The 26,040-nt window shown below is 39.4% G+C and overlaps 1 protein-coding gene across 3 annotated transcripts in view; it reads right to left on the bottom strand.

Moving 5' to 3' along the window:
- Positions 1-26,040, bottom strand: part of PDS5A (PDS5 cohesin associated factor A) — a 4,482,835-nt gene that overhangs the window by 1,748,879 nt on the left and 2,707,916 nt on the right. For all 3 annotated transcript variants that reach the window (XM_044062931.1, XM_044062930.1, XM_044062932.1), the window contains exons 21-22: positions 4,755-4,913; positions 4,584-4,652 (exon numbers count right to left, since the gene is read on the bottom strand). In XM_044062931.1, coding sequence (XP_043918866.1) covers positions 4,584-4,652; positions 4,755-4,913 — 228 coding nt within the window. The remainder of the gene's footprint in view (positions 1-4,583; positions 4,653-4,754; positions 4,914-26,040) is intronic.

The following is a 26,040-nucleotide window of genomic DNA, read 5'->3' as shown; positions in this document are numbered from 1 at the left end:
TAATGCATTGAGCCAGCTATGAATCTGAGGTATCTTCTGCAAGATTGTCTGATTGGGACATGCAGGTATGCCTCTTTGAGGTCCAAAGTAAGTAGCCAAGCCTTCTTGCTCAGCATGGGTAGAAGTTGCTGCAGTGTCAACATTTTGAATTTTGGAACATCCAGGAAAGTATTTAGAATTGACAGGTCCAGTATTGGTCTCCAGGCTTTGTCCTTACTGGATACCAGAAAAAGTCTCAAGTAAAATCCTTGCCCCTATTCTTGTTGTGGTACTTTTTGAATAGCTCTCATGTCTATGAGAGCAGAAATTTGCTTTTGTGCCTCTGCCCATTGGTTTTGTGGCAGGTCTGGCAAACCTTTTGACCTTGGTAGGGTGTGAAAGTGGAACCTGTAACCCTGAGAAACAATATTCAGTACCCATTTGTCCTGGGTGATCATGTGCCAATTTTGTGAGAAAAGTGATAGTTTTCTCCCTAAGGGTGCTGTCAAAAGGTAAGTGCTTGGGGCTTTGGTAGAGGGAAGTCATTGGGACTGTTTTCTATAAGGTCGTGATTTGTCTTCTCCGCCTTTGGGGGCTGAAATACCCCATTGTTTAGGTCTGTATGAGCCTTGGGGCTGAGATCTGCCTCTTGGGCGTCTGTATCTGCCTCTCTGTGGCCTGTTTGACACTGGAAAGGACCAATTTTTAGAAGGCCAGTTCCTGCTAAATCTAGGTGGCTGAACCTGTAAGAAATCCTTTACTGTCTGCATTGATTTTGCTTTATCCTCCATTTTCTTTAACACCTCTTCTGCCTTAACACCAAACAAAGTATCATGCTGTAATGGAGCATCCAATAATTTTGCTTTAACGTGATCAGGTAAACTTTGTTCTTTTAACCAAGCATGCCTTCGAATGACAGAGACTGTAACTGCGGCTCTGAAAGAAGCCTCTAAAGAATCAAAACCACACTGCAGAGTATGCTTTCCCTCCTGTTCAGCTGCATGCAATAAATCCTGCATTTCCTTATTATCAGGACATTCTGAGCTTGTAAGCATTTTCTGTTTTAGCAAAGACATTACGTATTGTTGACATTTAAGCATGTGAAACTGGCAGTTTAAAGCCCTTACAGCTAAAGTAGCAGAAGTGTAAACTTTTTCCCCCATCTATCCAGTGCTCTAGAATCCCTATCCAAGGGAACATTGTTTTTTGCAGTGGAAGCCTTGATCCCTTTGGGACCCTGAGAAATTGTTTCTGGGTCAGCAGCAGGGTTTTTATAAAGAAATTTATGAGAGTCTGGGACACTATAGTACCTGTCTGGCTTGACTGGTGCAGGGGGTAAAGAATCAGGAGACAAACTGGATTCAGAAAAAACATCATCAATGATATCTTGTACAGGGGGGGATAGCAAGGGGCCTGTGTTGAGGCAGTAAAAGGAAGTCTCTGAGCCTTTTCTTGGATTCTGAATAATCCTGGCTCTCCCAATGGAAATGCTCCCTCATGGTGTGCAGGGTTTCCCCAAAAGAGTAATCCTCAGGAGGAGAGGCTGAAGGGATAGATTCTTCAGCATCAGAGTCCTCATAGGGAGGAAGAGAATATCCCTGTTCTGAATAGGAATCAGAGGAAATAGAAACCTGGTCAGAGGAGTCATAGTCAGTGTCTTGCCTAGGCCTTTTATCAGGAGGGGGATGGGATCCCCTGATCAAAGTAATTAGGTCCTCGGCCATTTTAAGCATCTGTTTCTTTGGCATGGATGACTGTCCAGGAGAATGCTGTACTTGTTTCTTTGTCTTTAATGGTGTTTTAGACTTTGCCTTGGCTGCAGCAGTAGACTTGATAGTAAGCTGTGTAGGTCTGAAAACACCCTCAGAAACCGATGCCTGTTCAGCGGCTCTGGACCCATTTGAGGGAATAGTTTCCGTAGAGCCAATACCTTGAGTTTCCAGAGGCCTAGTTGTCTCCACGTGGGAGTCGGAAGCGGCCTGTGGCTCTGAGGTAGCAGGTGTCAGGGGCTGCGAAAGCGCCCCACTGAGAACCGGCGACTGGCCTAGAAGAGGCTTCGTCGTCGGTTTTGGACCTCGGATGCCTGTCCTTTTCTTTGTCTCTACGTTTTTATGAATTCCGGTCGTCGGCTGTTCCGACGGCATTATGTAGTTAAACCTTCGGCCAAAGTAATGAAAAGCAAAATCAAACAGACGTTTAATAGTGCGTTGGTTGAATCTAGCACAAAACCGACAACTAGCAACGTCGTGGTCAGGGCCTAGGCAAGAAATACAGTAAGAGTGAAAATCCTTATGAGGTATTTGCTTCCCACAAGAAATACAATTGTTAACTTTTACTGACATCGGTCTGGAGCAAGAAAAAGTTTCCCCAATGGGGTACTTAGCTTTATTGAAGACTTTGGTTCTGAAATTCAATTTTGAAAATCTCAGGAGTCGGCCGACCGGCACTTGCGAACTGCTTTTGCTTCGGGCACTGCGCGGCAAGAAAGACTAAAGAAAATGGCATCGGCTGCATCTTATATATCCCTGGCGCACTGACGTCAGGGAGGAGGCGACAGCAACCGACGCCGGACCAAGACTTTGGAATTCAGGCCGACTGAGGGTAGCCTGCCAGCAGGATAACCCAAGTATAATGACTGCAACAGTGAAACACGATGAACATCTGTATTTACTACCCAGTAACTGAACTTTACCAAAAAAATTCAGTGGCACTACTTTTTTCTCAGTTTCTGTTTTTACTGTGGGAAAGCTAAAGTTATGCTGTTGATCACTGTGCATCCATCTTTGAAGTCTACATTTGGCATATTCTTGGACTGAGTGATCACTTGCTACATTCACAGCTTTTCCCTTTCAATTTCTTGATACAATTACACAATGTATTATTACTGACTTTAGTCTTAGAGATGAAATCATGACTACACTGATATTTGAAAGACTGGCAAGAAAAAATAGCAGCTTCTATACTTCATGCAATCTACATCTGTTTTTACATTTTTGAATACCACTTTTGCAACCCCACCAAAGGACTGAATTTATCTACATATTTGTGCCTTACTAGTATGTGCTCGCATGTGCCAAAGTTAACATACTATAAACATACTAATAATATCCTGAGCAAATTTACTGGGGGTCAATGAGAGCAGTATCCCAGTATACCTTTGCCCATCATTTACTGCTTAAGAGTTTCCCCTGATAAACTCCAATTAGGATGACTTATTTCTAATTGAAGATGATTTTACTATTAGGTTAAAAATTGTCTTGTACTGTACCACTCATTTCCTCAGTACTGGAGTGACGGCAGTATTAACCTGGTGCAGTAGGGAAATAACCAGCCCAGAGATTATCTAAGACACTGCCAACCCTACTTTGGTTTCAAACTGCCACTGTAACAAAATGTTTTAACTTACCTACTCAATATTTAGGTATATTTATTTAATGTTGGCTAGTTTACACAGAAAGCCTGTAAACAGGACTGAATTTTCACAGATTTTTTTTTACATGCTGCAGTTTAGTCAGGAAATCTTCATGTACATTTGGGAACATAAACCGAGCACAGCAAACTTCTACAATACTGCATGCAATACAAAATCTCTGGTGTAACTGATTTCTAGCCTCAAGAGTTGTTTTCTTGTCTTATGGCTTTTAGGAGTTCTTTAGAAATACTGACATATTGCCACCTATCCCACAATATCTGTAACAATAAAAGGAGGTATACTCTAGAATCTGTGATGTGTGTTTTGAATATTTAATCCAGCTACAGTGATGTTTCATTTATCAACACCTTCCAAGCTCAGGAAAGCTTCCAAATCACCCATGTTTATAACAGGCACGAGGCATTAACAAAGTCATCTTCATCTCTCATTGTTTTTGTTTTAGAATTTGAAAAGATGTTTTTGTTTTAGAATATGAAAAGATCTAAAGCACTTATTCCTTCAAGCTATCCAAAAATAAAGTAAAATAAAAAAAACAGATTGTGAGAAAACATTACAACCATGAAAATTTAAATACATCTGTCACAATAACTGCACTAAAAACAAGCTTAAAAGGTTGTTAAATAAAATAGTTGTTCTCCATCAATGGTCTCCCACACTACGAAATTCAGATTCAATTAAGTGTAAGAAATGTTAAGAGATACCTACTACTAGGCATTGTTTTTTTTATTTAAAATTCCCTCCCCCCAAAAATTAAGAGCTGTCAGCAATGACTGCCTCTTCTTTTGGGGTGGCTATGGAGTCTCGTTAGTTTTAATTTGAGGGCTGCTCTGACACCTTGACTGACAAAGCAGCCGAGCCAGCCATTCAGGGACTACACTGCCTGAGAAACATCCGAACCAAATCAAGGAGTTGCAATGCTTACAGACTTGTGCCTAAACGGTGAAGACAAAAATGATGAAAATCACTAATGCAACTGTTAAGCATACCATTCAAGGATTACTAAAATCTTAAATATCGCATTTATATACCCTCAGCATGTGAATAGCAAAAAGATGTGAATATGTGACAAAGGACACAACACAATTATATTGGCTCTAATTTAAAATTCACATACCACACTTTAGTCTTTATTCAGGTGAATTCAGTTATAAGATAAAATAATAGTTCTTACTTTTGCCAATACTTCTGGGGAAACCTCTTCATCTGGTGACCAGAGTTTACCATTTTTCTCACCTGTAGACTGAAAAATGCTTTAAAAGTTTAATAGTGTCATAATGAATGAAGGAATATGATTTTTTTACGGTAAAGTAGAAAATAAGGAAAATAATTAGGGAAAACTCACCCGATCATTCATAAGGAGGTCTTTAACAATGAAGTTGGCAACCACAGACTTCATTGGAGAAGCAAACTGATCTGGTGCTAACATGGAGATATGACCCAATGAAACTAAAGGAGTTATAAGCTGTTCTGGAATATCTGCATTCAGGCTTCTACTAAGGGGCTAGAAGGAAATGGTACTGTATTAGTGGAAACAGCAAAAGACTAATTCTGTCTAATAATTTTTAGCGTGCTGCAGTAGGGGACAACATGCAAGTCCATACATCTGGAAGGTGACTGCAGTAAACACATTTCTTTACAACAGTTTAAAAATAGTCACATTAGTAAAGAGTTGCATTAAAATACTCAATACAAATGGAAACAGCATATCTGGCACAGTTTTATATCTTCCACTTAATCTCCACGGTTTAACAAAAGCAGACTTACCCATATAACATGATCTTTGAAAAGGATCCTCCTTGATTGCCCCTATAGTTTGATTTATTCCTTCTATTAATCAGTATTCAATATATTTTTCTAGAAGTTTATGAACCCAGACATGCACAAGTACTCCTAATCATGCATGCAGTGATATGACATGTCAGCCACTCATTCCTTACACTGGAAAGGTCACCAATCACTAGCAAGCACAAACATGCAAAATCAAGCAAAGCAAAGTTGACTTAACACCTTCACTGTTAACTATTCACAGACAAGCGAGAATCTTCCTAACTTAAAGGAAAGCAAGGGAAAAACAGCAGCCAACATGAACCATCCTTCAGAAGGGGGATGAGGAGAAGAAAGTTCTGACCCATTCCGGGGGGGGGGGGGGGTTCAAAGATCAAATAATATGTTAGGAATGCATCTGTAACATCTAACATCAAAAGCAGTAAAGTTGTGGTTAAATATTCTTAACCATAACTGTGTATATCTGAGGAAATGGTTCATCTTGGCTGCTATTTTGTTATTCCTTGCCTTTAAGACACCAGATACCCAAGTTGTCTGACACACCTCATTACTGGCAACTTCCACACAGAAATTGCACTGGTATTGTTAATCAAATAGCTGTTCTCCCTCAATGGTCTACTTCTTTTTCTGTGAGGAACCAAAGTGTGTCTTCTGCTGGCATGCAATGCAATGCCATAGGCGTGTCTGTGGCTCACATTTAATCTGCACTGCTTTTCTTGGTTCTTCAAACAAAAAATTCACCTCAGGGCAGGGTGGATGTGGTGGGTAAACAGTCTTTATATGTGACTACACAAAAAAGTGTGACTTTCAGTAATAACACATTTTGTCAAAACAAAAACAGAAGTACTTGGCTTTACTTAATCTTACCAATGCTGACCTTATCAGACAATAACTGACTACCTGCAGTACTCCTACATACATCACACAACTAACATATACTGAAAAATGATACTTAAAATGAGTCTGGGGAGGGTAAATACAAGGTTGAAAGACTTGGGAGGAAAGGAGAATAGCAATTCCCCCCTTTCCTTCTCTAGATTGGTCCAACTTCAATGTCATCTTATTTAGAGATTACAGGAGAGGAAGCAAAGCCTCCACATCGAACAGTGCAGTGTGTGTGTGGATGTGTGGAAAGTTTAGTAATAAGTTCAGAGAGTTCATAGGTTAGCTGCCCTTGCGAGCAATTGTAAGCCTAGCCAATTATCCCTTGTGAGACTCAAACCCTGTACCTTGTGTTTGTAAGGCAAACACCTTAACCATTAGGGCACCCTCCCAACCCAAAGTAATTTATTTACTAAATCCTCAGTGGTATAATGGGCAACATGACAGCAGTTGCTGTGTAGGAGATCATGGTAAGATGGATGACTGTACATCAAAGTTGATGACACTGAAAATGTTTTGGCACATTAAGATAAAAATGCAATAAGATCCATTAAAAAGAATAACGTAAAACTCCTAAGTTAAAATGCACTACCAATAACTCAAAAAATAAAATTATTTTGGTACACAAACTGTAGTAACTAAATGCCAGCACAAAATTCAGTATACAAGTTAAAGAAGGTAGGACAGTGGCACTGAAATGAGACAGGTGGCGACATATGCCTAAACACCTGACCCCGCATAGGAAAAATGGGGGGTTTATGATGCATGTAACAGAAGAGTTGTAGACCTTATTTATATCAATCAACATTAACAGGATAATACGATCGCAAGCCTAGTCAAGTTCTACTATTATTGCCACGATCAGCACATATTGCCCCTATCCAAGAGGGACATGTGGAACCCCCACCGTGAATTTACAGTTACCAATCCAATCATCCATATTACGTTTAAACAGGACCAATGAGGTGCTCTGTTTCACATGAGGTGGGAGTCTGTTCCAAAGGTGTGGTAACCTCTAGGAGACAAATCTGTCCCACCAACAGGTTCCATTAATGTCACATACCAGATTAAGGTCTTTTAGAGCGAGTAACCCATGGACCATTTGACTTAGGATATGCAACATTTCCAATGAAGCAGGGGCAGAGATTACCCTATATGTGAAGTAGAGGTCGCTTCTGAGTAGTCTGTATGATATAGAATAAAGTGACAGTGATTTCAGACGATCCACATAGGACAGATGCTGAAGACCTTAATTTTTCCCTTGTGTGGAACCTTTGTGGTCTTTCCAATTGCTGCAGGTGCTTAGAAAGGAACATACCAAAAGGGGAGCTGTACTCAATTATTGGCCTGATGAGGCAAGAGTACAGGGAAATTACAACTTCTTTTTTTCTGGAGGAAATACCCTTACTTATGAGATGAGCAATACAGAATTCCCTTCTTACCACTGTGGAGACATGGTGGTCAAAGGTAAGGTTGCTGTCAACCCATGCCCCCAGATCTCTCACCTATGTGTACGTACTTAAGGTGTTGCTATTGATGTGGTAGCTAGCAGGAACATCACTCTTACTCAAACGGATGATAAATACATTTTTTACATCGAGTTCAAGGCCATGACGTTGGCACCATTCATTTGTGTAAGACCCTCTTGTAGGATGTTGATATCATTTGGAGATTATACGACCGCTCCTAATTTGCAGTCATCGCAAACTTTGTCAGCCTCAGACCTTTAGTTTTTGCTTGTACTTCGGAGAAATAGATTCCAAACAGTAGAGGTCCCAGGACTGATCCCTATGGAACACCACTGGTTACAGGTCTACTTTTGGAGGTGGATTCCCCTATTTTGACTATATGGGTTCCATCAGTGAGCCAGTTAGCGACCCATCCAAAGACAGAGTTGCTACCTAGCTGGGTGAGTCTGTCAATGATGCCTGAGTGGGGGATAGTGTCAAAAGCCTTAGCTTAGTCTAGGTAGGCTAGGCGGTATGCACAGATTTCCCCTTGTCCAGGGTCTTGGTGACTATCCTGAAGATGTCCACCATGTTTAACAAGCATGATTCACCTGCTGACAAATCCAAACTGAGCAGGGTCAAGTGTTCGGAGATTACCTATATCTTTGTTGATAAGGTCCATGAGGATTGCTCAATGGACTTGCAGATAAGGCTAGTCAGGCTAATAGGTCTACAGTTCCCAAGGTCAGTGGAAGCACACCTCTGTTGCAAAGGAATAACGGTAGCCATTTTCCATTCAGCTAGACGATGCCAGTGCTTAGACTAAAATTTAAAACAGTACCCAATGGTGTTGCTAATTCTTGTTGGAGCCCATGTAGGACGCAGCCTGGGATGTTACCAGGTCCCATAGATGCTGTGTCTTTGGCATTAGAGAGGGCATTTACGACCTGCTCTTTAGAGATACAAGGTAGGGGACAGGTGGTAGGGATGTCGTGGGGTATGTGTGGTGGGGAGAGAGGTTTTCACAGAATCTTTCAGCCAACAGGTTAGCTATGTCCACAAGCTCGGTATATGTGGTATCATTAACTACCAGTTCGGCACAAATCTGGGCCTTTCCATTTAGGATACGGATGTAACTAAAGAACGCCTTATGGTTGTCCTTAGTTGAGGAAGCTAAGTTGGATTAATAGTTTGCTTTGGAGGACTTCACAAGAAATCTTATTTGCTTGTTTAGGCTGAAGAGGGAGTGTTTGCAGTTTAGGGCTTGCTCCCCCTTACTCTTAGCAATTTATTCCTCTTACTGTAAAGCCTGTTAATGGCAGTTCCCACCAGGTAGGTTTGCTCTTTCTTGAGGAGCTTGTTTTTGTCCTATCAGGTTATGGCAGAGTCAGTGTAGTTATACAGGGTGTTTGTATAAAGCACTGGTGTAGAACTTGGCAAAGTTGCCAGTTCCATCTGAGGAAGGAGGTGCAGTGAAGCTATTTATACATCCCGTAAGAGGTTACAATCTGCTTTGTAGAATTTTTTTTGTTTCGTTGCCGTGTGTGTGGGATGGGGGAGGGGCAGGTGTGACAGTTACTTTGAACGAAACTGATTTGTGGTCAGATCTCACCATGGAACACCTCACAGTGGGGGTGCTACACTAGTCCCCTATATTGGTAAGCACCAGATCCAGGAAGTTGGCACCCCTTGTGAGGGAGTCAACCAGCTGGGTCCAGGGCACTGGAGTTTAAGTCGAGGAACCTTTGGGAAAGTGAGTTTGAGAACGAGTAATTTACACCCAGTCAATGAATGCTGTAGATCAGAGTGTAGCGTTTGTGAGCTATGTCTTTAAGAAGCATGTGAAGTTGTGCGTGCACGTACAAATCCCAGACACATGCAATCCCTAGTGCCATTTTGAAGAAGCAGCCATTGTGTAAGCATGTATGATCACAGCAGTTAGTTTGTATATAAGGTAATTAGTCATAGTCAAATAAGCTTTACAGTAACGTGTTTGTATAGAATAAAGCTGCTTAAACACAACACACGAAGATTCGTTTGTGTACCAACATGAAAATGGCATGGTGTCAGAGCTGGGATGGAAAAGAACAAAACATTTGGAGCCATGAGATGTAAAGGCAACCGCAAAGTTAAACCCAAGAGAAAACAGTGCAAACATAACCAGAAGGAATTAAAGGTAATGAAAAGCAACACAAATTATTTACTCAATGCAAAGTGGCAAGAAAAGCCATTACAAGGGCATAAACCGCATTATTGGGCAAGAGGAAAGCCCATAAGGTTTAACTAAAGAAAATGTTTAAGATAAAAGTGTCTCGTGAAACAAATGTATTTAAAGTACAAAACTAGCACGTCAAAGCATAAAACGAGCATGTCAAAGCATAAAAACGAGCATGTTTAAGACAAAGTGTGTGTTTAAAGTACAACAAGCACAAAAAGTACGCTGGGCATAAAAAAGCAAAAGGGTTTAAATAAGCATACAGAGCAATAAGAAGAAAAGAAAAAGGGACACAGTAGATAAAAAATGAAGCAAGGTGACTGCTATGTTGGGCAAAGTGCTGTGTTTGGGCATAAGTACGACTTCGTTTGATATCAAAAAAGTAACTAAAGTCATTTTCATTTGAAGTATCTTAGTGTGTGTAAAAGTGCTTACAGTGTGTGCTTATTATTGTACATGTATTTCAAAGAGTTGACTGTGTGTAAAGCGCAACTATCTCGTGTAATTCAACTGAAGCATGGTTGTTTGAAGAAAAGTTCTTGTGCTGGGTGTGGCTGTTCGCAAAGTGCCGCCATTACAGAGTGCTTCTTGTACTGTAAAGTGCTGCCTGGCAAGCTGCCGCCATTTTGGGTACATTTCAGTGTACTGCCTTTTGTCATTTACAAAGTGCAAATACCTCAAAAGACATTGAATTTGGGCAACCAAAATCGGATTATTCGCATTGTACAATTGCTTAACAAGTTTCTTGTATTAAAAAAAGGTGTTTCTTACAAAAGATTACAAGAGTATTCCAGTGCTCGTGAATTGTTCAGTTGCACTGCAAAGTTCTTCAATGTTTCTTAAAGCGATGACTTTGATAAATGATAATGCACAACTGTTCCATGCCTGCCTTTATCGATACATTTCCAAGCAACTACTGTAGCATTTTTGCCTTTACCAATTCCGAAAGCTGATGATTTTAACATTTCTGCCTTTATCGAAAATTTCATAAAAGGATCGCAAACAACGAGAAAATATTCAGTTAAGCTCCATAAAGCAGTATTATATTAAAAAGCTATCCCGTTGAGTTTCATAAAGCATCAAGAAAGCTAAAAAGTTATTTCCAAAGTACAATAAAGCATCAAGAAACTTAAAAAGCTATTTCGTAAAGCACAGTGAAGCATTAAGAAATCTGAAAAGGTATTTCGCAAACTGCAATAAAGCATCGAGAAGCCAGAGAGGTTTACTTCGTAAAGTCTGGTTAACTGAAAATACTATGTGGTTATTCATTCACACAATACCAATATGCACAAAAAGAAAGTGCAGATATAAAACAGAAGAGCATTAGCCAAATTGAGTGTTCATGCCAATTACTTATGCATGTGTACATATATGCAAACAAGAATATCCCAATAAATTCGAGGAGACCAAGAAGCAAAACGGTATCAAACACAAAAGTCCAATGTGGAAGGTAGCTGGAATAAATGGCAGGACCACAGTAAAATAAAATCTTCTAATTTAATGGGTAAACAAAAGTGAGCACTTTCACAATGGTAACAACTGCTTCATCAGGCAATTTATTCACTAAAAGCAAATAAATACTTTACTCAAATTCAAATTAGCCAATCCTATCACAAATTAATTGCCATGGTTACACAACAGTTAAATATAACATTTAAATAACCGTAGTAAAATATATATAAATATATAAAAATACATTAATAAATCAAGAATGTGTGTGTGTTTGTATATATATATATATATATATATATATATATATATACACACACACACACACACATATATATATATATATATATATATATATATATATATATAAAATTTTATTCTATGCTATGCTGTGACCAATGTTTATAAACTATCTTCATTTTCTGGATTTTAAGGCTGGTTTCAGAGGAATACTGTCATTTAGACCCAGTCCTCTGTGTGCTCCAAGCCTCAAGATCCATTGTGCTTCCATGTTTTCCGTTGTATTTACAATGTCTCCCATCCTGATGTTTACATTCTGGACGTGTAAAACCTGAAATAAAAATACATGTTCTTCACCCTTGATCAAGGTGTGCTTAGCCAAGGCACTATACACCTGCCCCTTCCTAGTGCAGTACAGGTGGTCCCTAATCCATTCCCTAAAGTGACGATTGGTTTTACCTACACAGAAGTGAAAACATATTTTACAGTAGGAGGCTATCTGGGGATTGGTCAACAGATGTTCATACTCCCAATTTACCATGACTAAATTCGCATATGTATTGACACAACTAGTGCCCATGGCGATGCCTGACAATTGCCTATAACATATTTCTTTGAACATAAAAATGTTATGCTCAAGTACCACTTCCAACAGCATACAAAGGAAATCTATTTTATAAATAAGAAGTTTACCTTGTCTCACTAACACTGATTTTACCATATAAATCCCTCTGTCATTAGGTATACTCGTAAATAATGAAACTACATCAAAGTGTAGCTAACATACCTCTATTTGTCATTTCCATGTCTTTTACTGTCCCATATAGGTCTACTAAAAATTGTTCAGTATCCTTCAAAACATATGAAAATTCATTTAGAGATGTTTTTAATTCACTATCCAAGTAAATAGAAATGGGTACCGTTAACCACCCTGCCCCTGCTACTATCGGTCTAAATTTGTGGCTACTGAGTAAGGAACTTTTTCAGTTTTTTGTTGTTGAAAACCCACTAAATTCCTCAGATGCATGGTCTCCCAAAGATCCATAAGGACCCAATAAACCCTAAATTTAGACAGAAAAAGGGATTTATATGGTAAAATCAGTGTTACTGAGGCAAGGTAAACTTCCTATTTATAAAACAGATTTCCTTTGTATGCTGTTAGAAATAGTACTTGAGCACAACATTTTTATGTTCAAAGAAATATGTTATAGGCAATTGTCAGGCATCACCATGGGCACTAGTTGTGCCAATACATATGTGAATTTAGTCATGGTAAATTGGGAGTATGAACATCTGTTGACCAATGCCCAGATAGCCTTCTACAGGCATTTTGTAGATGATCTTTTTATTCTTTGGAAGGGAAGTGAAGAACAAATGAAGTCCTTTCACTTACATCTTAACACCTATAGTGACCTCTGAAGTTTACCATGAATCACTCTACAGAAAGCATAGACTTTCTGGATATTGCAATCTATAAAGAAGGTAAGATGTTGTCCACCAAGTTACATAAGAAGCAATGTTACTGTCCAATATTTCTGCATAGGAACAGTATGCATAACCAACGTATTTTCTCTATTATTATTATTAGAGGACAGGCAATGAGAGTATCACACATATGTTGCCAAGAAGTGGTGTACGTAAATGAACTCTGTAATTTAAGAACAGGTTTTCTCAATAGGGGATACAGTGAACAAGAAATTAACAAAGCATATCAGGATGTGTATAAGGAAAGAGAAGGTAAAGCTAAGCCATATTACTCGGATAGAGTAGTAAAGGAAAGTGTACCGATTAAGAATAAAGTACTTCCCTATACCCCTATGATTCTACCATATACAATGGATACAAGTAAATTTAAAAACATTATTCATCAGAACTGGCACATGTTGCTAGTGGATGAAGAATCCACCAATATAGTGGGCACACAACCACATTTTGTATTTAAAAACAAGAAAAATTTAAAACAGCTATGCTATACAAGGAAAAACAGAATGAGAGAGAATGTAATGAAAGGTACGCATAAGTGTGAAAACTGTGCATACTGTATTCATATAGATGAGTCTAGATTTTTTAAACACCCAGGGACAGGGCATCTCTGGGAACTTAGAAACTCAGCAGATTGTAACACCAGCAATGTGGTATATGTAGCCCACTGTAAAATATGTTTTCACTTCTATGTAGTTAAGACCAATCGTCACCTTAGGGAATGGATTAGAGACCACCTGTACTGCACTAGGAAGGGGCAGAAGTATAGTGACGTGGCTAAGCACACCTCGACCAAGGGTGAAAAACATGTATTTTTATTTCAGGTTTTACACATCCAGAATGTAAACATCAGGATGGCAGACATTGTAAACACAACAGAAAACATGGAAGTACAATGGATCTTGAGGCTTGAAGCACACAGAGGACGGGGTCTAAATGACAGTGTTCCCCTGAAACCAGCCTTAAAATCCAGAAAATTAAGATAGTTTATAAACATTGGTCACAACACAGTGTAGAATAAAATGTTTTATATATATATATATATATATATATATATATATATATATATATATATATATATATATATACACACACACACACACACATATATATATATATATATATATATATATATATATACATACATACACACACACATATATATATATATATATATATATATATATATATATGGTTCCCCGTTCACAAGATTGAATGGATGGAAGCTTGACATTCATAATCTTGAGACCAGAATCTCGAACTTCAATTCACTCGAAATTGTGAATGGGAGCCTTAGGTTTAAAAAAATAAAAAGTTAACTTACCTTATTGCAGGGGGCCAGGTCCCCCTGTACCCTAGCAGTTTAAATGTGAATGTTCCGTGAACACACTATAGCGGAGGAATAGAAAATCTTCCGTTTTGCGCTTACGTGTATAGGGCGGAATGGGAGATTTCACTTTCCTTCACTACAGTGCAATCTCGGAGTAGGTATATTTAAGTGTGGGGGGTGTGGGGGTGTTAATTTTTTTTTTTACCCTTTCATATGTACAAGTTTCTCTAAATTCGAGATTCTGGTTTCGAGTTTATGACTTTCAAGTTTAGAGAAATTTGAACATATGAAGGGGAACCATAGCGCGCATGCTCTCTCTCTCTCTATATATATATATATATATATATATATATATATATATATATATATATATATATATATATATATATATATAGATATCTCGATGAGGTGCAGCAAACTGTAGGCAAACTCTTCAACTATCGTTCAATGGGAGAAAAATAATCCAACAGCCGAGTACTAAAATGCAAGTATTTAATAAATGTGAGCACTTTCACGGATTAAGTGTTCCACTTCAGAACTAAGCAAAGAGCAACCAAAGGAATTCCAAAGAAGGTGCAAAGTTTTCCAGAAAGTGGCAAGCTCCACTGCCATCTCAGTGTCATACAACCGTGAGTCAGCAAAACCTAAGTCTAGCTTTATTGTTAACTGTAGAAACTGTGGTGCAAACCATGAATCTAAAAGAGAAATGTTTAGCATATGGTCAGCAAGGGTGCCATAAGTAAGAAATGGAACCACTTTCAAAAGCTCTGCAAATCAAGTAAGCCTCACACAGTCGTAAAGAAAGGTAATACAAGAAAACAAGTTGATCAAATACAGCCAAAACAATCAGCTTTCTACGTAGACAGTGTATCAGTGCTGAGAGAAACAAATGAGAGAGTAAACTTATTGACTAGGAGTGAAGTGTTCTGCACAGTTCGGATTAATGGGAAATCCACAGACCTCAAAGTAGACATTGGATCAAAGTGCAATGTTATATCAGCAGATACATTTGCAAAAGTGAGAACCAAAGAATAACTCAATGTAACCAGCAGTGCGAGACTTGCTGCGTATGGAGGTGAAGAAATTCAAACTGAAGGTTCAGTAATACTTATTTGGCTAAGAACTGTTACAATTTATTACTCTATGTAGTCAGATGACCAGTGCAATCATTACTAGGCCTCAATGATAGTTTAAGAATAAATCTACTTTCTTTTGCTAAAGAAGTTCACCATGTGAGTGCAGTTCCAAGTTCAAGTTTTGCAGAAGCCATTTTCTCACAGTATGGTGATGTTTTCGATAAGCCGAGCAAGCTTCCAGTTGTGTATTCTATGAAATTAGACCTTGAGGTCACTCCAGTGGTCAAACCAGCAAAAGCAGCTCCAATAGCTATGCAAAATAAAGTCAAAGCTCAGCTGAATAAGATGGTGCAGCAAGGTGTGATTTGTCCAGTCACATAACCAACTGAATGGGTGTCATCCACGGTAGCCACTCACAAGAAAGGCTCAGATGAAATCAGAATATGTATTTACCCTAGAGACTTGAACAAATCACTAAAGAGGTCATATCATCCAATGCGCACAGTAGAGAAAGTTGCAGCTCTAATATCAAATGCCACTGTATTTTCTGTTTTGGATAGAGAGTTCATTTTGGCAAGTAATGCTTGATCACAAATCCTCATTTCTAACTACTTTTAGTACACAGTTTGGCAGATACAGATTTCTAAGGATGCCATTTGGAATAAATTCAGCAAGTGAAGTTTTTTAGCGTGCAATGGAACACATTTTTCAGATTATCCTTGTGCCACAATAGTAGACGATCTACTAGTTGGAGGAAATGGCAAAGCAGAGCATGACCGCAATCTCAAGGAAGTTCTACATAGAGCACATGAAGTAAATTTAAAGCTCAATCCTCTGAAGTGCAAATTCAAACTTCCAGAAGTAACCTACATAGGACATTTATTTACAAGTATAGGCTTAAAACCTGACCCAAACAAACAGCTATTTATTTAGAGATGTCAGCAGCAGATAATGTGCAGAGTTTACAGCATTTTCTGGGTATAGTCAACTAGTCAGTTGACAGCACCATTAAGAGAGCTAACAGAAAAAAATGTTGTATGGTCATGGTTACATCAACAGACGGTGTTTGATGAACTTAAGCAGAAAATTGCGACCCCCCCCCCCGCACATTAAGGCACTTGGATTTGAAGAAACCAGTTTTCCTCTCCTGCGATGCTTCTAATTTTGGTCTTGGTGAAGTTATTCTACAAGAGGGCAGACCAGTAGCTTATGTATCTCGGACACTTACTCAAACTGAGATGCATTATGCTCAAATTGAGAAAGAACTTCTAAAATAGTTTTTGCATGTTTTAAGTTTCACGATTATATTTATGGTCGAGCTATTCAAATTGAAACTGCATTCTGCTCCGGCGAGAATATTACAATGAATGATGCTCAAATTGCAAAAGTACAATTTCAAAATGGTGTACACTAAAGGTAAATTGCTTTATCTGGCTAATACTTTCTCCAGATCGCCTAGAAGTACAACAGAACTGCTTGATGCTGAAAATTTCTGACACTGATGTACTGTCAGTGCATAATTTTATCACCACTAGACTTGATGAGTTGAGAGATCACACCATGACTGATGAAATTTCCCAAAAGCTCAAACCACTACATCAGTGCTGGATGGCCGTCAAAACAATCTAGTGTATCACCTGAGGTGCAATCATATTTTCCCTACAGAGACGAATTGTTGATGGAAGATGGTATTTTCAAAGGTCCTCAAATTGTTGTTCCTGCTTTATTACAGCATGGATACACTCAGATTTTGCATCATGGCCACCCGGGTTTATTATCCACTAAAAGAAGGGCAAGAGAACTAGTATTTTGGCCTTCATTATCAAAAGACATTGACAGTGTTCTTTCTTCTTGTTCGATATGTAATAGTACCAGAGCACATTTGCAAAAAGAACTACTTCAGCTAAATCCAACACCTGAACTACTTTAGTCTGCTGTTGCAATTGATATTTTTGAATGAAATAATCAACACTATTTGGTTTTGGTAGACTCTTACTCGAACTGGTTTGAGATTGATCAGTTACCAAACTTAACCTCAACAGCTGTTATCACTAAGCTAAACGTCATTTTCCAGTTGATGGTAGTCCTCTCAAACTTTATTCTGACAATGGTACTCAACTTATTAGGTAGTTGTTTCAGAAATTTGCAAAAGAGTGGAACTTTGTACATGTCACTAGAAGTCCTGAATATCCTCAATCCAATGGTCTAGCTGAACATGCATCACGTACAGAGTGCAAAGAAATTACTTGAAAAGTCAAAGAGTGACAAAGTACAGTTTTGTACCTACCATAAATGTAGATGTTCGAGTGCTAATACAGCTGCAGTCATAACAGATGGGTTCTCCTGCCATCAGGCGGGTCCTCGGTCGGCCAAATTCCAAAGTCTAGGTCCGGCGTCGGTTGTCGTCGCTTCTTCCCTGAAGTCAGTGCGCCAGGGGTATAAAAGAACCAGCCGATGCCATTTTCTTCAGTTTTTCTTGCCTTAGATGTCAGGTGCCCCCAGAAGGAAGGCAATACATAAATTTGTGTAATAAAGCAATGCAATATAAACAAAATACAGTAGTTGCAAGCAAATACACCATAAAAGAATACCCCAATCAGGTTGTATGAGGAGGTGTTATCCAATAGGCCTGTCCCAAGAGGGGAAGGAGGGAGGGAAACCTGGACTGCAGCTGTATTAGCACTCGAACATCTACATTTATGGTAGGTACAAAACTGTACTATGTTCTTCGTGCATACAGCTGCAGTCATAACAGATGGGTAGAATCCCAAAGCTAAGAAAGGGGTGGTAGGCACTAGGTGGAACTAGGAGGAGCCAGAATGCCCTGCAAGACTATAGTGGCAAAGCCTGCTCTAGTTTTGGAGTATAATGGTAGGTGGTAGTGCTTGACTGTGTTGAGACCATAGGTTTTTCAGGTACCATTGAAGTTTCCTCATATGCAGCTTTGCACATGGGATTAGTAGGATGCAAGATGCCATGAATCCCAGAGCCTGCATGATTTTCCTTGCAGTCAGCCTGGTGAAATTTGCTAGTGTTCTGAAGTATTGAGTTAGTTGCCCCTGCTTCTCTGGCGTGAGGTAGGCCATCTGGGTGTTTGTGTCCAAGTTGGCACCCAGGAAAATTATTTTCTGAGAGGGTAGTAGCCTTGATTTCTTTTGTTGACTGTGTATCCCAGAGAATTCAACAACATTATTACAAAAGCCAGATGTTTCAGAAGTATGTGCTTGCTGTCCGCTTGGATCAGGCAGTCGTCCAAATATGGGTATATTTGTATCCCTTGAAGTCTGCAGTAGGCAATTACTGATGCCAGGCATTTCGTGAATACTCTGGGCGCAGTAGATAAGCCAAAGGGCAATGCAGAGAATTGATAATGGGTTGAACCTGCAAGAAATCTGAGGTATCTTCTGCAATTTTGTCTGATTGGGACATGCAGGTATGCCTCCTTGAGGTCCAATGTTACCAGCCAAGACTCCTTGCCCAGCATGGGAAGAAGCTGCTGTAATGTGAGCATCATGAATTTTGGTACGAGTAAAAATGTGTTTAGGATGGATAGGTCCAAAATAGGTCTCCAATCTTTTCCCTTCCTTGGTACCAGGAATAGTCTGGAATAAAAATCTTGACCTTGTTCGTGAGTAGGTACCTGTTGAATAGCTTTCATGTCCATGAGATCTGAAATTTGTCTTTGTGCCTCTGCCCTTTGATTGTGTGGCAGGTTTGGCATGCCTCTCATTTTTGGAAGGGTGTGAAAATGGAATCTGTAGCCTCTGTTTATAATGTCTAGGATCCATTTGTCTTTTGTGACAATATGCCAATTTTTTGAAAATAATGCCAGTTTTCCACCTAAGGGTGCTGCCATTTGCGCCTTGCTTGGCATGCAAAGGGGAAAGTCATTGGGCTTGCTTTCTGAATGGCTGCGAACTATCCTCACCACCTCTTTGTGTAGGAGCTTGCCAATGTCTGCCTCTAAACGATCCTTGAGATTGCCCTCTGCCCCTCGGGCGCCTGTATCTATCTCTTTGGGGTCTGTCCGTGGCTGGAAAGGACCAATTTTTGGAAGGCCAATTTCTACTGAAACGTGGAGGTTGTACCTGTAGAAAATCTTTCACTGTTTGCATTGATTTAGCCTTTTCCTCCATTTTCTTTAATACCTCCTCAGCTTTAACACCAAATAATACATCCTTTTGTAAAGGGGCATCTAGTAATTTAGCTTTGACATGATCTGGTAAGGTTTGCTCTTTGAGCCAGGCATGTCTACGTATGACTGATCCTGTAACACCAGCTCTACATGACGCCTCTAGAGCATCAAAACCACATTGTAAGGTATGTTTACCCACTTGTTCTGCACTATGCATCAAATCCTGCAACTCCTTCAAGTCTGGTTGTTCAGGTTGTGACATTTTACTTCTCAACTGTGATAACAGAAACTGTTGGTACTTCAGCATATGGAACTGGCAGTTTAATGCCCTCATGGTTAAGGTGGCAGAGGTGTATAACTTTTTTCCCCACCTTTCTAAGGATCTGGAATCCCTCTCGGAAGGTAATGGGTTTTTAGCAGTGGAGGCCTTAATTCCCTTGGGGCCCTGTGAGATAGTTTCTGGGTCAGCCGCATGGCTTTTGTATAAAAATTGATGCGAGTCAGCAACCCGGTAGTACCCGTCAGGCTTGACTGGAGCTGGGGGGTAAAGAATCCGGGTTAAGGCAGGCCTCCGAGTACACATCATCTAGTATGTCTAAGACAGGAGGTACAGCCAGAGGCCTGTGCTGGGGTAGCAAGAGAAAATCCCTAAGCCTTTTCTTGGAATCTGAGTACTCTTGGCTTTCCCAGTGGAAGTGTTCCATTAAGGTATGCAAGGTTTCCCCAAATGAGTAATCCTCTGGGGGGGGGAGACAGAGGGAATGGACTCCTCTGCATCAGAATCTTCAAAAGGGGAGTAGGAATGTTCCTGTTCATCCGAGTGATCTGAAATAATGGAGGCCTGGTCAGAGGAGGGGGATTCTTCCTCCACTCGAGGCCTTTCGTCCGGGGGGGGGGGGGTGAGAACCCCTGATAAGAGTAATCAAATCCTCAGCCATTTTAAGCATCTGTTTTTTAGGCATGGGGCCTGGAGAAGGGCCCTGTGGAGCTGGTCTCTTAGAATGCATGGCTGCTTTAGACTTAGTGAAAGCCTTGATAGAAAAAGAAGAGGAAGGTCTGAAGACACCTTGAGAGGAGGCAGACCTGTCTACATTTTGAGATTCACCACCAAGAGTGACTTCGGTATCTGTAGTCGGGGTGTGGGCCGAGGAACCAGCGACCTCGGGCACAGAAGACACCGGCAATGAAGTGTTGTCGGTAGATAGGGGCTGCGTAGGCACCTCGCTGAGAACCGGACCACCTGTAGTCAACTTTGGCGTGGTGTCGGTAGAGGACGCGGACCTGGTGTGTCGGTCCTTGTCTTTGCGTTTTTTAGACAAAACTGGAGTCGGAGTATCCGACGACATAATATATAGTTAAATTTCTTGCCAAAATAGTGCTGGGCGAACTCCGCCCGACGTTTAATGGTGCGTTTGTTGAATGTAGCACAAAAACGACAGACCGAGACGTCGTGGTCTGGGCCTAAGCAAGGAATGCAGAGGGAATGAAAATCCTTATGCGGTATTTGCTTCCCACAAGAAATACAATTATTAACTTTGTCTGACATCGGTCTGAGGCAAGAAAAGTTTCCCCAACGGGGTACTTAGCTTTCAAGAAGACTTCAGTTGCAAAATTTTCGTAATTTCAGGAGCTGGCCGACTGGCACTTGCGAACTGCTTCTACATCGGGCACCGCGCGGCAAGAAAGACTGAAGAAAATGGCATCGGCTGGTTCTTTTATACCCCTGGTGCACTGACGTCAGGGAAGAAGCGACGACAACCGACGCCGGACCTAGACTTTGGAATTCGGCCGACCGAGGACCCGCCTGATGGCAGGAGAACCCATCTGTTATGACTGCAGCTGTATGCACGATGAACATCACTGACGTATTCTTAAATTTACTTAATCTCAGAAACATACCTCATGATGATATTCTTGGCTCACCTGCTCAAAGACTACTTTCCAGACAACCTAGAACTACGCTACCTATTTTATCAAGTTTGTTGAAGCCTGACTAACAAAAATAAAACCATCAAGGCTCAATTGTTGAAGCGTAATATCCAGAAATCTAGTTATGACAGAAAGAGTAGACTACTACATTCGCTGAATGGAGAGACGGTACGAATACAGACACAGAAAGGTTTTGATCGAATAGGACATATAACAGGCATCTGTGCAGAACTGACATCTTATTGGGTAAGCTCCGAGGGTGTAGAGTAAAGGAGGACTCGCAGACAATCTTCCTGTATCACAATCACCACCATTGCAATCGCAACATTTTAACTGTGATGCAGACTTAAAATCAAAGACTGAGTCAGACACTGTTTCCAGACCAGTATATGTTCAAAAGTCTGATTCTGTTCCAGAGAGTAATTCAAACATTCCACAGGTCAACCATTTTGCAGAGACGTTTCCAATTGCTAAAACTGATTCCCAATTTTATGTCACATGATATGGACGAGTTTCTAAGCCTAGTGTGAAATGCACAGCAATGTGGACTTGACTGTATATAGATGTGTACTTAGTATTGTACAATGCATGTCTCTAGACTATTTGTGATTTCTGCATGCTAAATATCTCATGACAAATTGCATTATCTATTTCTCAAAGTGGAAGGATGCGGATCAGAGTGTAGCATGTGTGCGCTATGTCTTTAAGAAGCAAGCGATGCTGTGCGTGCACTTATAAATTCTAGACACATGGAACTCCTAGTGCCATTTTGAAGCAGCAGCCAAGGTTGTAAGCATGTATGATCACAGCAGTTAGTTTGTATACAAGTTATTTAATGATAGTTAAATAAGCTTTACAGTAACTTTACAATAACGTGTTTGTACAGAATAAAGCTGCTTAAACAGAATCCAGGAAGACTTGTTTATTTGTATACCAACATGAAAGCGACAGCTGGGTAGTTAAAATCTCCCCAAACCATGGGGTTCAGATGTATCTTGATAGACTCAAGTAGATGCAAATAAGCAGACTGGGTGTCCTGATTCATGGATGTGGTCCTGTAGCTGACAATAACTTGAATAGGTGTCCTACCAACAGTTAACTGCACCTGAAGTAGCTCCAGAAAATCATACTGTTTAACCAACTGGAGGTGTATTTATCTTTAATGAATAAGTAATCTCTGTGGTATCCCCGAAGTCTCAAACAACCCACTAAACAAGTACAGTGGGTCCAAATACAAAACAGTATAAGAAACTTCTCTGTGTGGAAGATTTTCAGTCCATATACCTCTAGTTAATAACTCTACATTAATCATATCAGACAACAGTAGTAGAAGTAGCTAAATTAAACTAGTCTTAAGTCAAACAAATAATAAAAAATATGTAATTTGAAATATTGTACAGAATTACTAAGTATTCAGAAAGTAATCCAAGCAAGGCAGGCAGTCTGTTTCCAGTTGAAAATCCTTTATTAAGTAGACAGACAAGCAATCCAAGTAAAACAATAATAGAGTAATAGTTTCCTCACAAGCTTTCTAAATACATACACATACATATATATATACATATACATATATATATATATACATATACATATATATATATATATATATATATATATATATATATATATATATATATATACTTTCATGTGGCAATTAAAGCTGAACTCTTTTAGGAAGCATGGACTAAACTACTAAGTGTACTGGAACTTAGAAAATTGCCGCATTGTTTACATGACTAATTTTATTTTATTCTACCAGTTGGTTTTAAATACCATTTTAAATCAGTTTTAATTTAAGTGTATATTTTGTTTCCATCATCATACATTTTTTCTTATTATTTTTTCCACTTTATTCAAAATGACGTTTAATAACAATACTAACTAATTATACAATGATATTTTTATAGATAGTTTTTAGGGTTCTTGTACACAGACCTGAAGAAGTCTAGACGGATGAAAGCGATCTTTGTTAACAATAGGTTATAAAAATAGAATATGATTTTTACAATTGATTTTTTACATGCAAAGTATGTATGTGCGTGTGTATCTATCTATCTATATATATATATATATATATATATATTTTTTTTTGATTGCCAAATGGACTAAGGTTGATATATTTCCAGCCATCCATGTAGTATATTGTCTTGGATAAAATCACAGACTTAATAATCTACTTAATAATCTGGTTAAAGAGGTATCACATCATTATAATTTTTATTTAAAGTACATAAGGGTTACATTACTATGACAGCTACTAAGCAGGGCAGGAGCAGCTCAAGTGTCACACTGATGGGGGAAGGGATGTGAATTTAACATGTGTACCAATAACACTTTGTTTTACAGCGCAATAAACCACTCCCTTGCCTGATAAAAAAGTATGTGTATATATATATATATATATATATATATATATATATATATATATATATATATATATATACACACACATACATATATATATATATATATATATATATATATATATATATATATATATACATATATATTTAGAAAGCTTGTGAGGAAATTATTACTCTATTTTTGTTTTACTTGGATCGCTTGTCTGTGTTCTTAATAAAGGATTTTCGACTGGAAACAGATTGCCTGCCTTGATTGGATTACTTTTGAATACTTAGTAATTCTGTACAATATTTTAAATTATACACTTTTTATTATTATTTTTTTTTTTTTACTTAAGACGAGTTTGCTACTTCGACTACTATTGTCTGATCTGATTAATATACAATGATTAATAAAGATATATGGACTGAAAATCTTCCACATAGAGAAGTTTCTTACACTGTTTTATCTTTAATGAATATTGACACTTTGCCCCGTTAGTTATTCCGCCTTCAGTTTGTGGTCTGAACGTGTGGATGGAGGTGTAATCCAGTATGGTTCTCCACACCCTTGAACCACATCTCTGTGACTGCACAAATATCTGCATCTTCCAAGATGAGGACTGCTTCCATTGAGTGCAGTTTAGTGTCAACACTCCCAGCGTTTAGCAGCACAACCTTAAAGTTGTTTTTAGATTGAGTTTTTATGTTGGGAATTTTGTCCTTGACACACTGCCTAAAAAGGCACTATGGGGGTGGCCAGAGCCTTAGCCAGTAGCCAAAATCCTAGGGATGAAAGATGAAGACTATCTCTGACAAAATATGGAGGTCTGTTGATCATGTCATCCCAGGCATATAGATAATGGATCCCCTTAGAATGACACCAGAAACTAAACCAATCACGATCTGTTTGTACTGAGGCATCATCGTAGGTGAAGGTAACATGCTGCTTAAGGTTAGGGGCATACCTGCCTGAGACACACAGTCTGAGCGCTCAGTCATATCTCTCTCTTCATATAGTTCAGAGAGGTACGTCTCAAGTTGTTCACACCAATATGGACTATGACAGTCATAACAGCACCTGTTGTTAAGATATTTGAGTGCATGTGTGATATGGGGCATCCTGGCACCTGACAGACAGCTGGACATGACCTTTTCTTATCCAGCCTGGTGACAGGGACATGTGTGTGTCTCACAATGGAATCACCTATGACTAATATGTTTGTTTTTGTGTTTTGCCTTAAGAGCTTGACAGGTGAGACACTGGTGCACAAGCTATTATGTGTATTGTGTTCTGCAGAGGAAGTATTATGTGTAGCGTGCTTGTGTTTATGTTTGGGAGGTCTCTGGTGTTTAGGTACATTTGTGCTGAGGACCTCCGCATATGTACGTATGTGTGATGTGGGTTTGGGTGGAGGAGGAGGTGAGGTGCTCATGCTGACAACCCGCTCACTGTCATATGTACTGACTGTTGTGTGAGAAAGCATGGATTCAAGGTTCTTAATATAGTTGCATCTCCCACATGTTGAGTTTGCGTGGACTAAGAGTAGAGGGTTGTCGGTGAACATAAGGCAGTTGCTACACCGCCTCAGGATTCCCATGTCGACCAAGCTGGCTGGAGAAACTGGGGGAAATTGTTTGTCCACAGTGTTAGGTAAATTAATATGGTCAGGAAAAGAGGCCGCATTTAGGAATGTCTAGTGGGTGAGAGGTGTGTTGGTACCTCTGAGGCAAGGCTTAGTGTTCCACCTGACAGTAGAGCAGGGCTGCAAGCAAAGTGCTAAGGGAAAAATTTAAGCAGCAAAACGTTTGAGTTTCTAACCACCGCTATGCGGCAGTGCACGATGGTGCACTACACAAAAACGCAAATGCAGGGCTTAAAAAAACAAGAAATAACCTTTTTAACTCAAACTAGCCAATAAGGACGTTGTCTCTGAACTCTAGTCCAACCACCCTCGATTAGATGGGACCCAGACAACACTCTCCTCCCACAATGGTGCAGAAGGTCCTTCACCAACAAAGATGGTTTGAATTTGATGCTTAGAATTAACAAAACAGACCCAGAAACAGCAAACCTGGAACTGGGCTATGCTACAGCTAAACTAATATAGTATACAATAAAATGTGGCAAAAAAACAGTTCAGACAATTCAGACAGACAGTAGAATGCAAATACAAATTAAAAGTGCAATACAAGAGCAAAAACAGGCACTTATAGTTACATGGAAGAACCGGATGCCTCAGATCTTTCAGTATCTCTGTGAAGAGCTGGTTTTCAAGTGATACCAAACAGTCAACATTCAGCAAGTCTGAATC

This window comes from Protopterus annectens, chromosome 2.part1 (assembly GCF_019279795.1).
Source record: "Protopterus annectens isolate FY-2018-M chromosome 2.part1, PAN1.0, whole genome shotgun sequence".
In the NCBI taxonomy this organism is placed as follows: domain Eukaryota; kingdom Metazoa; phylum Chordata; order Ceratodontiformes; family Protopteridae; genus Protopterus; species Protopterus annectens.
The sequence above is the reverse complement of the archived record's forward strand: the minus strand, read 5'-3'. Positions and strand labels throughout refer to the sequence as shown.